Source organism: Anomalospiza imberbis, chromosome 2 (genome assembly GCF_031753505.1).
Source record: "Anomalospiza imberbis isolate Cuckoo-Finch-1a 21T00152 chromosome 2, ASM3175350v1, whole genome shotgun sequence".
NCBI lineage: Eukaryota > Metazoa > Chordata > Aves > Passeriformes > Viduidae > Anomalospiza > Anomalospiza imberbis.
In genome coordinates this window covers 52,282,603-52,297,994 of record NC_089682.1, presented here as the reverse complement: position 1 = coordinate 52,297,994, position 15,392 = coordinate 52,282,603, and the positions used below count along the sequence as shown (strand labels likewise).

The window sequence follows — 15,392 nt, the reverse complement described above, 5'->3', positions numbered from 1 at the left end:
CAGTGCAAGGTGACAGTGCAGAGAAGTACAGCAGGACTTCATTATGGATTGAAAGAAAGAGTTTGATGGAGGGGAGAGCCAATGAAGGCAGTCCTCCGGGGTATGAAGAGAAATACCACAGTAAAGATGTAGGAGAGGAATGTTATCTCAGGACCTGAGTATCTGCTGTAGTAGAAAGGCCTCTGAGAGGCCTAAGAGGTATTTGGCATTGTAGGTGAAGAAGAGTATTGAAATGTTAATTTCAAAGAACAAAGAAAGATGTAGAGTCTGGTCTGATCCTTAGAGGGAATCAGATGTTGGCACTAGTCACAGTGTCGAAGGAGAAGACTGAGAGGATGTTCAGCAGCTGGACTACACAAATGTCAGATTCTTAAGCAAGTAGGTCCATGTTAAGGGAAGCAACCTGCAAAGCAGCACATTTGTGTCTGCTCACAGACAGCACATCCTGTGCTTGGGAGCTGCAAAGGTCTTAACATGAGCTAACTGTGTTAATACAAGTATCAGTAAGCTGTTTCTGGAATATGAAGGGTCCTGTATGCCACCCGACATGGCTTGATTGGCCCAGTTTCAAGCAGGTATTCATAGTCATGGTCATGTTTTTTTCAGCAGCTGTCTAGGTGTGTAGTACAGGTTGGAATTTCTCTCTTCATAGAATCATAGAATGCTTTGTGTTGGAAAGGATCTTCAGGATCAAGTAGTTCTAAACCCTCTTGCCATAGCCAGGGACACCTTCCACTAGACCAGGTTGCTCAAAGCCCCATCTAACCTGTCCTTGAACTGCTCTGAGGATGGGGCATCCAAAACTTGCCTGTGCAGCCGGTCTCAGTGTCTCATCACTCTCAAAGTGAAGAATTTCTTCATAGTATTTTTCTAAACCTGCTCTCTTTCAGTTTAAAGCCATTCACCCTTGCCCTATCACTACCTGTCCTAGTAAGGTCACTCTCCAGATCTGTTGTAGCCCACTTTAGGTACCAGAAGGCTGCTCTAAGGTTCTTCTGGAGACTTCCCAGGTTGAACAACCCCAGCTCTCTCAGCCTGTCATCACAGGAGAGGTGCTTCAGTCATGGCCCTCCTCTGGACTCGCTCCAACAGGTCCATGCTCTTGTTTTGTTGGGGGGCCCCAGAGCTGGATGCAGAATGCCGGGTAGGGTCTTACCAGAGCGGAGCGGGGGGAAGAATCCCCTCCCTTACTCTGCTGGCCATGCTGCTTTTGATGCAGCCCAGGATACAATTGGCATGTTGCTGGGTCATGTCAACCTTCTTGTCCACCAACACCCCCAAGTCCTTTTTCCTGAGGGCTGCTTTCAATCTGTATTTTCTTTTATAGTGTACTACACATATTTTAATAGCATAATAATATTTTACTTTATAAGGTTGTCTTGCATCCATGATACAAATGAACAATGTGGTTCACAAAGGTCTTCCGGTTTGCTTGTGTTCAATAGGCATTGGCCCGTCACCTCCGACCTGGAACTCTGCGTGCTGTCTTTGGGAAGGACAAGATTCAGAATGCAGTTCACTGCACAGACCTGCCTGAAGATGGACTTTTAGAGGTAAGGCCTGCTAGGCAAACGTTCTCATATATCACAGGAAGTTGTCAAGTGAAATGCTTCTCTTGCCAGTAAGTGTTTTCTATGTGGAGTAGCTGTGTTGTAGACCAGACTAGACACAAAAAGAGAGAGTTTGTTGAGGGTGTTTGACTCAGTTAGTTCTTATACTGTAAAAAAAATAATCCATGCAGTTTTCTTGAATGAATGTAGTGCAATGAAATGTGCAATGGAATGAATCTCAAGAGTCTTTTCTTTGTCTCAATGTGTCCTTGGGTCTGAACATCAGTACCTGACAGTGCTTTTGCAGAGACACTTTCTTAGCCCTTTCATGGATCACCACCCTGACTGCTGAATCAGATTGTCTCTACAGTGAACTTGTGTGGAGCTTGAAATATTACAGTCACTAGGGATTCAAATTCTCCAGACAGGGCCCAGGTTTATTTATAGACAATCATACTTACACATATCAGTTAATATTTCCTGTGTTTTATATTAACTTAGTAATTATTATCTGCTTTTGGTGTTGTATGCCAAAATTTAAAGTCCAATAAAATGAGAAAATGTTAAATTACAGGAATTTGTAAAGACAGAAGTACTTACTATGAAAACCAGAACAAGCTCATTCACTTAATTCTGTGCCTCAAAACTAAGGTCCATAGCAGGGAGTTGAAGTGGTGTGTAATCTTGGATGGATCTCTGTGTCGATGGAGATGCGTTTCCAGTGCATGTACAGCTTATTTTTTTGCTGTCTATATGTATTTGTGAGTGCTTTGCTGTCAGGTATAGCAGAATCATTGAACAGCAAGTGGTGTCCTACTTAGATAATTTTACATTGCCAAAAGGGTGGTTTCATGGGGGAGCGAGGAAGAGATAACTTCATCACCATCTTCCTCCATGAAATAACCTGTGGGTTAAAGTGCTTTTGCTAGGAAATCCCATCTAGTTTATGGCACAGACTAGTGAAATTCAACCCTGAGCATGGCAACCAGTATAAACAAAGTTGCAGCTTTTTTGATCATTTTCAAGATGTCATTAAAAATTGACAAGTTTTAGTTTTTCCCTTAGGGTTTATACAAGCAAACAGGTATTTTTCACCACATGCCTGAAGTTCCTCAGCCATGGCTTTTCAGTGGCAGCAGAACAAAAAGCACAGCCTGAAAGGGAAAAAAAGGACAACACTCAAAGAACATTTTAATACTCCATCAGAATTTTCCACAGTCTGTTGCCTTTGTGTTCGTGCAAAGCAGATTTTGCTGGTTGTTTAAATTGAGTTTAAAGCTACTGTAAGTGAGGGAAGAATTGCTTCACGAAAACAATAACTGAGGCTGGCATTCTTTCTCAAGGGTCTCCATTACGTGTGTTTGCCTTTTGAATCCTGCAGCTCAGTCATGACTGAAGTTGTTGATCTGGTATTACTCTGACTACACACCTTGCAGTTCCTGGTGCAGTCTGATCATTTTAACAGTAGCTTATTGATTGTATTTTTTTGGGAAAGAGATCTAAGATTTTTTTTTTTTTACCATAGGCATAATTGTGTGCAGAATATGGCTGTTCATCAATCTGTAGTTTCTTCTGTCAAAGTCCAGGTTAAGCCAGCAGTTGTAAAGGACATCACTCAATGTTTAGTGTGTAAATAAAGCAGTGAATGTTTTGAATTGAGCACAGTGGGTTTGTACAAAGGAAGCCTTGGCTGTACCTGTTGGTAGGTGTGTGGAGTATTTACATTGTTAATGCTAAAAGCAGCTTAATTGGTGTCCCTGCCACAGTCCTGACTCATGCTGTGGCTGTGTGTCCTGTGTGCAAGGGATCCTGGAATCGTGGAGGAGCTGCTGCTGTTGACACTGTGTATAGAAAGCTGAATAGGTTGGTTTGTGTGTTAATTGGCTTTGTGACGTCTGAACTTCCAGAACCAAATGGAGATGGAAAGGGAAGATCCTTGGTTGACCGAGTATTCTGTGATGAGCCTTAAAATGCATAGTGTTTATGGAAGCACAACAGAAGCATGTTCCCTTATAGAAGGGAACTGCACTAGTGCCTTCCTGAGAACTTTGGTACCTTTAGTGCCAAACACTGTTTATCTTAAAATTTCTCTACCCTTCTCTGCAGTTTTCATCACCCAGTTTCAAATCTAGCTGAAATTCGAAGAATTTGCAATGGCAAGTGCTGTCTCATTGTCTACAAATGGAGACTTCTTAGAGGAGATGAGCTAGGTAATTGAGGATTAGATAAAATGCTCCCTGAAGTTAATAGCCAAACTCTAGGTGGCTTTGGCGTTTTGCACTTAATTGACTGTCACTAGGAAGGGCAAGGTTGTGACCTTTTTACGAAAAATCATGACTAAGGAGTACTCCGTGAAAGGAGACAGAACAACACTGTCTTGGGAACAGCAAGGACTAATTAACTAAATAAGGGTCAGCTTGTGCACCTAGTTTAGAACACTAAACTTAAATAATGTAGTACAGCAATCTTTCTATGTTTTTTCTCTTAGACCTCTTTTCCATGGATCTGAAAAAAGGAAAGTTCACTTTTAATCTTAAACCCCCCTCAAACAAACAAACCAACCCCAAAAGCAAATACGAGCACTTGCTCCTACCAGTATGACCCTTAACTCCTGTCTTTGTTCTACAAACTACTTCACATTTTAGGCAGTGACTAAAGAATATCAGAATTAATGAATAACTCACTTTAGCTCAAGAAAGGAGGGGAGATGCAGTTGAGCCTTAAATGCGACTGGTCACAGTAGTAAAATCAGTGTATTTTCATTTGCAGAACTGTAAGTGCTCATTCTTATTCCTAGTTTAGTGATACAGGAATGTGAATATTGCCCTCATCTCTTATATGAGTTGTTTGACTTACTAGGTCAGGCACTTACTTATTCACTTCATAGACTTGTGTGTCCTCTTATCAGTACAAAATGTATTTTTACAAGTGACAATGGGTAGACACAAATAGCTCAGAACAGTCTGTTTTCTCAGTCTTGTCATCAGTTTCCCATTTTAATGAGAAGAGGAAAGAAAGGAGGAAGAGTAGAGAAGGGAGACTTATTGTGAGATGATACATTTCATGATTGAAGGTTCAACCAGCAGCTGATGTTGTGTAGGATATTCATTCAGAGCAGGCAGTTGCATTTGTTTCCCACATCCAAATAATGTGGGAAAGTAGGTACAAACCTCTACCTCTCATCAAGTTTTTTTTTCTGTTTTATATAAAGCAGGTACTATTTGGAGAAAGCAATTACAGTACTCACCTTCTTTCATGTTCCTTCTGAGTCAGGCAGAGCCAGGACTGGAACATGCAGATTTTATATGCCAAGGAACTGCTCTGTTTCACAGACTAGAGATGTGTCATCTACATGTAGTAAAAGATGATTTGGTTCTTCAATTCACCTTCTTTGACCTTAGGAACATTTCTGATGAATATCTTGATGAAATAGAAGCTTGCAAACCGTTTGACCTGATGAATCATCATTCTCTAGACAAAAGAAGCTTCCTTAAAATTGATCATTCCTGGAATAGTTCTTAATCAAAGTAGTGATAAAAGTATTGTGGCTACCAGACTTCACAGTTTGTGTCCCTCTTTAAAAAGTGAAGGTAAATTAAAAATCAGCCATAAAGGCCTTATTCACATCACTGAAACTACAGTGAGTAAAACTTCCCACAGGAGGTGGTGCTGTACACACACCTCAGTTCCCGGGGTCTCTAGTGGCTCAGTACCATTCAGATTATGCAGGCAACCACATAATTAAAAAAAGAGTGGCCCAGAACTGCAGTTATAACAAAACCAGAATTTCTGGGTTTTGGCATGCTCTGCCAAAATTATCGGCATGCTCTGCCAAACTTATTGCTCATATTGTGCAGTTCAAGGTTTTTGGTTTTGGTTTTTTGTGTGTGTGAGCAGTTCCATAAGGGCATTTGCAGTGCAGAAAATCACTCTGGGGATGATAGAATGCACACATCTGGGATAACCTGAAAGGTCTCTCCATTGCAGTGCAGCCTGCTGAGCCACCCAGGCTGGTATTGTGTGCCTGTGCCACGGTGTTGGGGCAATCAGTCTCATGGGGTTTCTTTGCATAATTACCAAGTCCTTAGTAGTCATACCTGTGTTTGTGTGTGTGTACTTAGACACAGAGGGAGAGGATGCTGCCCTCAGCGAGACATGCATGAAAAAGGATTTGCTGTGGGATGGATAGAACTTGAGTTCTGGGTGAAGCAGCCTTCTCCCTGTTGCCGAAGGCGACGCTATTAGGTGACTAATCCTTGGACAATATCGTGACAATTGCTGCGGGTGTGTGCTTACCCCGTGCCCTTTGTATGCCTGCCAGGCTACGAGTGGAACTGCAGAGGGGGATGATCTCCCAAGCCACTTTTCGTGGGAGTGGGGAATGTGCTAACTGCCTTCCCAATCTTGTGTCCCCACGGGCGCTCTCAGCTGGCACCGCGTGTGCCACAGCATGGCCACCGGGTGCGTCAGGCTCCTGCTTGGGCACCGGCACCGTGTCAGCTTTCAGCGTCACGGGCAGCTCTCCAGACGGGCAGGAGCGAGGACCTCCTGAATATCGTTCGCTGGCCTTTTCCCTTGCCTCAGAGCTATTTGTGGCACTCACAGACATGAAAATAACCTATCAAAGGGGGGTGACTTTGCTGTTATCAAAGAAGAGTGGGTTTCATCTGTCTTCTGAGCGAGCTGTCATGACGGTTGGTTTTTTCCCTGTCACTTCTTTGAATTTCAGCTGTGTGGTGGTGGTCAGATGTAGGGCTGGGGACTGGCTGACTGTACAGCAAACTGCTGGAGGCTCTTTGTTCCTTTGCTCAGCCTTGCACCAGTGAGACTGGCTTACTGCTCCTAGGGCATTAAAACAAATGAGCAGTATCGTCTAGGGACAGATCAGCTGTGGTGATCTGCTGGACAGACTCCCACAGCTCTGGCACTGGAAGTTCAGCCACCGGGACCGGCCCTGGGGAGATGGGCGGTGATGTTGTACAGTGAGCGGTGACAAGATGGTCCAGTTCAGCAGAAGTGTTTTGTCCAGGCTGATGCTGTGGACAATGAAAACTGTGATAGTTTTCCTCAGACTTGGTATAAACTGAATGCTCTGCTGAGTGTTAAGAGCTGTGCTGCTCCTAAGCTTTTGGTGTAGTCTGCATTCCCCCTGCTAGAGGCCAGCTGTCCTTGGTCTGGTATTCCAGATCGTGCCAGGGGAAGCATGTCTTATTTTTCCTTTCCCTTTCCATTTCTTCGGGGAGGCTGAGGGCAGGGTGGCATTTTAGCAAGCTGTTCAGGGTGGACAGGGGAGCAGTTGCTTTGGAGGACGGAACACAACACATGCTTCCATAAGCACTTCCTGTTACTGAAGCACTCTGCTGGCTGCCACCTTGCCCTTTCCTGTGTGCTGCCTCCTTGGCTGCCCACTGCCATTGTCCGGACATGTGGGTGTGCTGCAAGGTGTTCGCTATCATCCACCCTGGAAATTATTCTGTACCAATAATGAGCTGATCCGTGGGCTGAGGTTGAAGTGCAACAGTTTAGGATGGAAGAAGGATGTAGCTGTGTTAAACTAGTCCTTTTTGGTGCATCGAGGTATAGTCCAAGCAATTTAATAAAGCATGTCAATGAGTAACTCTCAGAAGCGTCGATGTGCTTAGTGTGGAATTTGTGTGTGTCACACTTGGAACAAAGGTCTCCTGCATTGCTTGTTACCCATTAACTTGTCTGGTATTATGCAAGCTGCCTCTGCCAGCCGAGAACTAACTCTCCCCATTCACAGAGCAGCCCAGCTTGTAAAACATTACACAGCAGAAGTGCATAGCATGGCAATGAACCTTTCACTGAGGGCATTTTAGCCGTCCACATTTCCCTCAGGAGTCTTTAAAGTATTTTAATAAAGAAGCCATTGTTTCACTCAGTCATACAGCAATTTTGCGATGAAGTCTTTTATTAGAGGCCCACACTGAGCTGCATAATCCAGGGTAAAGTGCTTTTCACCGTGTCCAGTGAAAAGTAATAAAAATTGAGTGGTTCAAGTGAAGTTGGCTTCAGCACTTTTTTCTCCCAAGTTTTCATCCAAGCAGTAGCTATTTTTGTCTGTCAGTTGGATATTTCAGTCTCTTCTGGTACAAGATGATTTCTAGGGAGGTCTGTCAGATAATGGTTGTTATGATTCAAGTGCTTCTCCATTTAAACTTTCTGAACTTTCTGAAACTTTTTATCTAACAGCTGTGGGAACAGGTTGGAAAGAATCTGGAGTGTAGGAAAACTTAATCTTACTTGGTGGTAGTTTTGCATATCAGAACATGTTAGCCAGCGCTGGAATGCTCTCTCAAATTGTTTCCTGGTGCTGTATATATACTTGTACAGAGAATTAAGTAATCCTTTTGCCTAGGCCTATCTGAACGAAATTAAGAATTAAAATAGTAATAGATGGATGGATATTGGAGATGTTGGTGATTTCTCTTTTAAAGATTATTGTATTTTTAGGTCACATGCAGCCTCATTTTGAACATAGGTTGTATAATTATTATACATGTGGGCTAGACAGGCAAACTAAACCAGGAACTTGTTTAAACAGAGTTGTGAAACAGTTCACCTCTTGTGCTTCCACTTCTGGGTAAAATCTGAGGTCCAGTTACCCCTTGTTCTGCCAAGTCTGAGGTTTATAAGTGCCAGAGAGAAGAAGTTAATGAATGTGAACCAAGCAGCTGCCAAAGCTCTTTAAGTTTCACCTGATCCTGAAGGTAACCTATGTGATAAACAGTGCTTGGCTTTCGCACATGTTTGTGTTGCACTGAGCAAAGTAATTTTGTGGAGGGGAGGTCAAGGTGGAGGGAAGGTGTGACACTTCTTGATAACTCATCTGAGGCCCAGTTTGTGTCTTCGAGGCTGCTGCCTTCTTTCTTTCCCTCACCATGTTCTCATTTTTTAACCAAAAAGCTCAGATCCTTTTTCCATTTCTCCTTTTCTTCGAGCTGAAGCAGAGCAACAGTTGGGCTGCAGCTCAGCTGCACCATGGGCAAACTACAGCAAAGAAGACAAAAAAGCCCAGGGGAACAGCTTATACAGCAAGAGCAGCAAGGGCATGCTGTAGTTGTACAGCTACGTAGAAGCTCAGAATATCCTTAATTTCTGGAGCAAGGGGCCCTGCACCTTATTTGAGGGGTAAGAGAAACACATGCTCTGAGATGCCCATCAATTTTTATGTGGTTTCCTGTTATTGACCTCAGCCAGTTGCACCTCCCACCTCTCTCTCAGAGGTCAAATAGACAAATTATTATCTCTGCTGGTGCTTCCTGTATTGAGTTTACCCCTTCCCTTCTCACTGCAGCTTCCTTCACTGACTACCATCAACCAACAGTAATTAAGAGGAGAATTTAAGTCAGCTATTTTCATACATGTGTTGAACTATACCTGGAACATGGGAGGAATAGCCCAAAGCCAAACCTGTTAATATGGATAGGAAACTGTGAATAAGGTTTCCTGTCTGTCATAGATGCTAATACCATGGGATATATTGAGTTTAGAGTTTGTCAAGCTCTAGAAACTACTTCTTTCGTAATTAATAATAGCTAATGATTCAAAGCATAGTCTCATGCCACTACTGGTTTTGTGCTGTCGTAGTGCTGGGCTTAGACACTGTGTTGATCCTGTGCTAGCAGCTGCTAGCAGCAAACACAAAACAGAATGGCAGTGGTCACCTGAAAGGATGTTGGCTGTAGTCTAGGGCTCCTTGAAGTCACCCAGCATCTTCTAGTTTCAGTAAGAGCTGCATTCTTCCTCTTCATCTTTAACCCCTACGTGCACTGGCACATAGGCAGGAATGATGCATCCACAGCTATTCCTGACATACACTGACATATGTCAGCAAGTCTCTGAGCAAGAGGCGATTCTCTCTGGAGTATTCAGAGTTGCTAAGTGGGCAAGTTTCCTTTTACACTGGTGCCAGTTACTGCTGTTCTGATGGGGAGAGGCAGTGTGCCAAGACTTATCCAGCCGCAAACCAGGAACTGTGGACTTCCTCAGGTAGCTGCCTTAGTCCAGCCGTTGAACAGTAACTTGATCTCTGAGGTGTCTTGCCATGGCAGTACATGGTTCAGCACTCAGCAGCAGTGTTGAAATCACGGAAAGCTGATGAGACTTGAAACAAACTCTTGGCCTTTTAATACTGACACACTCCACAGGGAAATGGAGCTTTCTAGATTCAGAGACATCTCTCAGAAGGTACTTTGAGCACTATGCTTGGGGAATTGATTCCGTTAGTTTGGTGACATGTTTCCTGTCAGCACACTGAGCCACAGTCAGAGTAGGGGCTTGTGGTGGTGCATGCAAGGCCTCTGCTGGTGGTGCCTTCCATTGGTAGTTTCTTTCAGGATATTTCTTTCAGGATATGTTGTTGTCTCATCTTCATAATTTTAACACTCTTACCATGTGTAGCCTGTTGGGTCTTCTGCACAAATAATAATCTGCTGAACATCACGGTTGCTCAGAAAGGGCTTTAAATGCTGGGTGCCTTCTACTTTTTTTTTGCTTGTTTGCTGCTTCCATCCTCACTTGAATCTATGATGTGGTTGGAAGACTTGTTCTTGTCTCTGTGTGATCACTTCCTCCTGTCTTGGCCATAACCTGGTAGCTCGTGAGGACCATGACTGTCAGTGCTCTGTGAGCAGGCTGGAGAGACTTAGCTCAGCATTGGCAATGCCTGTGGCTTGTACAAACACATCCAAACCTGCCTTTACTTAGATACAAGCAGCAGAGCCCTTTCCAGTGGTTTTATCCAGTGCTCGGGATGTGTTTGCAGCCTCCACTGACACCTGTGGTGCACTTATGGTGTCTTGTCTCACCTCAGCTTGCTGCTTCAAGGGCATCCTGCAAGACCTCCACAGCAACTCCTGACTGTGAGGCAGGCAAGCAAGTGTCCCTCAAGATAAGTGGGAAGTTCAGAGGCAGTGATCCTGACCACTCAGGGAGCTGCTTGGGATCCTCAGGAAAGCAGTACTTGCTATCATGTTGGAGTTTGTCACATCTGATGGGAGATGGGATCCTAGACTTTATTTCATTCCAGTGGCTCTACCAAGCCGTTGATGTGTTCTGATGGTGACCAAAGATGTTACTAAATAAGAAGTAGAACTGCACATGGGAAAGTTCTGAACTACTACGTTCAGCTCCATCTACAGAGCAATTGGCTTATGATAGGGACTGAGAAGGTTCAATGAACCTGTACCTTGTTAAATCTGCAAGTATCTTCGCTTCAGAAATAAGTGATCTGAGTCAGCACAATAGTTACACATGATTTAAAAACAACATCTTTTTGTTTTAAAGTAGTTTTGGAGTTCACTTATTTTTCTTAGAGTAAATGGCATAAAACTCACTTTCTTGGTATTTGTGATTGTGGTATAATGAACTACTGTTTTGTCCTCTCATTTCCATCCTGTTAGGAATTCACATTTTTTCTAATCTTTTATTTTATTGTTACAATTTCCAAGTAGCTTCCCTTGCCCTTCTCTTCCACTGTGTTTTCAGAGTTGAACATAACCATACACAATTTTTGAGGTGACAGTGTTAACAGCACACAACACAGTGTAGTGTTTATGTAATAAAACCTGTAGTGTTTATGTACTAAAACCTTCCATTGCAAGGTTGTTTTTTTTTTTTGGTGCATAGGGGTTTTTATCCCAGCTCTACTTAAGAAATTAATGTGGATAGTTGGAGTGCGTGTGTACAAATTGTTCTGTCTTGGGCAGCCTGACTGGCTTTATATCTTACATTGTATGATGCTTGGAAGTGAGGCAGGACTGATAAATCTGCCCTTTTTTGTTTTTTGAACAAACTAAACCCTTTTCAGACTTGAGTGGGAAAATAACTCTTTATTTTCAGAACACATACAATAGTAAGTAAGTAGACTATCTTCTTTGACAACCAGTCTTCTTTCTGGAGTGCTTGTGGCTGAAAGGAAGGTATGAATCCATGGGGGTTTCTGTGTGTTAATCTAATGATTTAGTCATATGAATCAGCTGAGTGAACTGTAGCTGAAGTGTGGTTCAGGTGTTAGGTGTTAGCAAGTGTCCTTGCTAACAGCATTGGTGAGTTCATGCAGATGTACAAACCAATGTTAATGGGCAAAAAAAGCTTTTTGTTTCCTACTTGTGACCTCAAAGTGAGATAACATGTATAAATTTATCAGACTTAAATGTTTAGGGAGAGTGTACTGATGCTGAAACTTTGGGTCAGCAAAGGCTCTGGATCATGTGCATGGATGCCTACACTGACCAAGGAGATGGAGTGCTGTGGTGGTTTTGGAGGGAGGGTGCTGGTGAGTGTCTGCCTGACTGCTTGGAAGGCACCAGGATTCCTGACAGGCTCTAAATGGATACAGGGATGGAAAAGGTTTCCATCTCCCAGCTGCCAGTTTTGGTTCTGCAGAGATGAGGAAGGACTGAAAATTACTGTCACCTGTCTGGTGATGGATGAGAAGTGAATCTTTGACCTCAGCCCTTTTCTTGATAGTGTGTCACCCTGTCAGCCCCCTGGCTTCTGCCATGAAAGAGACTAACAGGGTCTCTTACTAAAAACTGCCAACCCAGGAGAACAAGGGGAATGAGAGTTGAGGTACCATTTCAGTGCCAGAGTTTCTTTGAGGCTGCAGTTCTACCTGCATGGAGTGCTGCTACAGCCCAAGGTGTGCCTGGGTCTGGCCTGTAGACAAAAGCTCTGACTCCAAAGCTGCTCAGCAGGCACCTCTCATCAGCACTGCTCTTTCCATTGTTTTCTGGAGAGAAAGAGAGTTAAATTGTGTCTGTAATGCTTACACTTGGAATCTTCAGCACACTTTGTGCCTGTACAGAGCCCTATGTTAATACCAAGATCTTTTGCTCTCCCTTGGAAAACTTGCTGTCTCACTTGATTTGCTTCCCCCTTTATAATTTTGCCTGGCCTTTCCATGTGCTTGGGCACACGTTGTTCAGATGATACTTGCTTGTGCTCAGCCTGGGCATTCGACTGGATTTTGTTATTGCCTGCTGTATTAGCTCCTGAAACTTTGTGGTTATGCGTGGAAGTGCTCAGAGAGAGCAGCCAACTTCATTACCATGAGTTTTGCTGGGAGTGAGTGTGACTGAAGCAAAACTTCATGGAGCTGAAGCAGCTCTCAGCTCCTCCTCAGTGAAGCGGTTTATGGGGTCAGAGCTGGAAGGTAACGGTTATTCATCCGTTGTTACTTCCTGAGCATTATTGCTATTTGTCCCTGAACAGGAGCTAGAGAGGGCATAGCTGCATGCTGCAAAGCAGGTAGATGGTTCTTGGGGTCTGCAAGGGGAGTACTGATGTTAAACTAGATCCTATCTCATCCCTGGGAAACAGTGAGCACATCTGAATGTTAGCATCACTGGAAAGGCATTTGGGTGGCATCTGTGAAATGTGTTGGTTGGTTTCAGATCAGCTCCTGGTATGGATTTGTGTTCTGTCACCCTTGGATCCTGTAGAGATGTAGGTGTGCTTGGCTCAGAGAGGCTGACCTTGCCCTTGGTCAAATGTGAGGCTTGTTCAGATGTTTTGTACTGGCACAGCTCCCCTTTCTGTGATTTGGACTATGCTCAGACCTTGGGAAAGAGAGGAACTGTAGTTCCTAAAATACAGGGTATTTTGGAGTATCTAACCCCCATCTGGATGCTTGATGCAAGTTATAAACAAGTCCTGGATCCCCTTGGAAAAGGACCTGGTGCTTTTAGAATGGAGGTTCTTCCAGGTGTCTTCAGCTGGGGCCTCATAAGATGGGGGCACCCTAAATCTCTTGGTAGTGCTGAAATCTTGGTTCGTCTGAAGTCTTAATTCTTCTCATAACACCATACCTGTAGTCATGGGATGGGTAACTTAAGTTCTGGTGGTTCTTGTCCAGCGCTGCTCCCAAGGGTGATGTTCTTAGAGAGAAGGATCCTTTCTGCATACCACAGATATGCCAGCTCTTAACTGGTTTCACTGGGAGCTGGGTGGCAGCTGACCCACATAACGATAATTATACTTAAAGAGAACATAGAGGCACCTGGTTTTGCACAGTATATGAAATGTAGTGTTGCTTGTTCTGTCTGAGCCTTGCCAGTACAGTGTGTGTGGGTCTTGAACAATGCAATAAAAGCTATTTGAGGAGGAAGAGGTTTTGCACAGGTTTTAAGTAAACTGAGGATGTGCAGCCCAGCCTGAGAAAATCGGTTCCACAAAATCAAGGGGCCTTTGGAGACTAAAATAGCACAAATCCTTTTGTTGCTAGTGTCAAGTGAGCAGGCATTGGGCAAGGCCAGCATTCACCTGTGTCAGTGTGTGCTGCAGGGGTAGATCATTACTTGAATCCCAGGGGCTGCCACAGGGCTCCAGCTGAGGCAGCCCAGGCAGGGGTGGGAGTTGTCTCAGCTGTATGAAACCTGCTCCATGGCAGGGAAACGGGCCTGTGGTGGCAGCAGTTGTATCAACACCCTGGGCTGAGGTTGGACATGGAGTTATTACCTAGGAAGAAGCAAATTCCACTGCACTTGGCCTTTTTCTTTGCTCTCGGCACAGCTCCCCACCCACTCCGAGGATTGTCCCTGGCCCATGCTGGACACCTGCCCTTGGCCAAGCTGGGAACAGAAGTCCAGAAGTGCCAGTGCTCGGAGCTGTAAAATCGATAGCTGGTGTGTACCAGTGCAAGTGTTTGTGCAGACACAGCCTTAAAGGTGTGTGTTGTTAAATATACGTGTATGTCTCTCTCTGCTTTTTATTTTACTAGTGCTTTTGTGTGTCTCTCTTATTAAATGCAGGCACCCCATATAACAAGAAGGGAGATAAAATTCACTTTAATGGCTACAATTATACTTAACTATGCTGAGTCAATGTGGCAGAAAGAACAGCATGTTCAGACTGGCAATTTATAATGTAATGTCCTATTAAGCAGTAAGGAAAGTGATGCCTTCCTGAGAAGAGTGGATAGAGCACAGATTAAGATAATGAATCTTTAAGGCAATGCACGATTTAATTTGGGTTGGTGAGATGCCACATCTGCAGTCCCTCTGCCCCCAGGGCTGTTGACCAGCCCTGGCCCAGATGAGGCTGTGTCAGTGCCACTTGTGAAAGGTCGTTTTGATATCAAGGCTGTTGTGTATCCAAAGCACCTGTGCCACTGGGCAAGTGGGGTGCCCAGCCAAGAGTCTACACCTGCTTGGGGTGGGGTGAGGTTTCCTTGGACTTTGGTTGTTTGGGATTTTTTAATTTTTTAACCATCCTGCAGTCTTCTAGTGCTGTATTGCTAGTAGGTCTGAAAAACTACAGGAGCTTTTCTTATGGGGGAAGGGGACATGTCTGACCAGGTGCATTGAGGAGGGTGTTTCTTTTTGGGGTGTGGTGCTTTGGTAGCAGAGTTGTCCTGAAGCCTGGGACCAGTGGGATTTTTCAGTGGGCAGCTGCAGGGCATGGGGCTAGGATAGCTGCTGCCCTTCCTGCCTGGTTAATTAATGATCTGAGCAGCCATTCTGTTTTCACTGATGTGGGACGAGAAAGTGATTGGGGCAGGGATGTTGGGTAAAGGTTTGTTTTTGCCTAATTTCATATGCAATTCCTAAGAGTATGTTACACCAGCCCTTTTGGACATTTGCTCACTGAAGCGAACACAAGCACCTTTTAAGTTTTCCACAGTGGTTGTCCCAACTCCTGGAATAAGCCAGACTCTTTATTACTAGTTCATGCTTGGACTTTGCAATCATATAGAGAATTAAAAGACAGTAAAGTACCTAACCATGACTTGGATCTTATAAAATTGGGAATTTTTTTTGGTTTGTTGGTTGGTTTGGAGTTTTTTGTTTTGATTTTTTTTGTCACAGACTGTTCACC

The 15,392-nt window shown here is 44.0% G+C and overlaps 1 protein-coding gene across 4 annotated transcripts in view; it reads left to right on the top strand.

Moving 5' to 3' along the window:
- The window catches only part of NME7 (NME/NM23 family member 7), an 89,322-nt gene that overhangs the window by 72,565 nt on the left and 1,365 nt on the right, over positions 1-15,392 (top strand). For all 4 annotated transcript variants that reach the window (XM_068181032.1, XM_068181031.1, XM_068181030.1 and 1 more), the window contains one exon: positions 1,446-1,553. In XM_068181032.1, the coding sequence (XP_068037133.1) occupies positions 1,446-1,553 (108 nt within the window). The remainder of the gene's footprint in view (positions 1-1,445; positions 1,554-15,392) is intronic.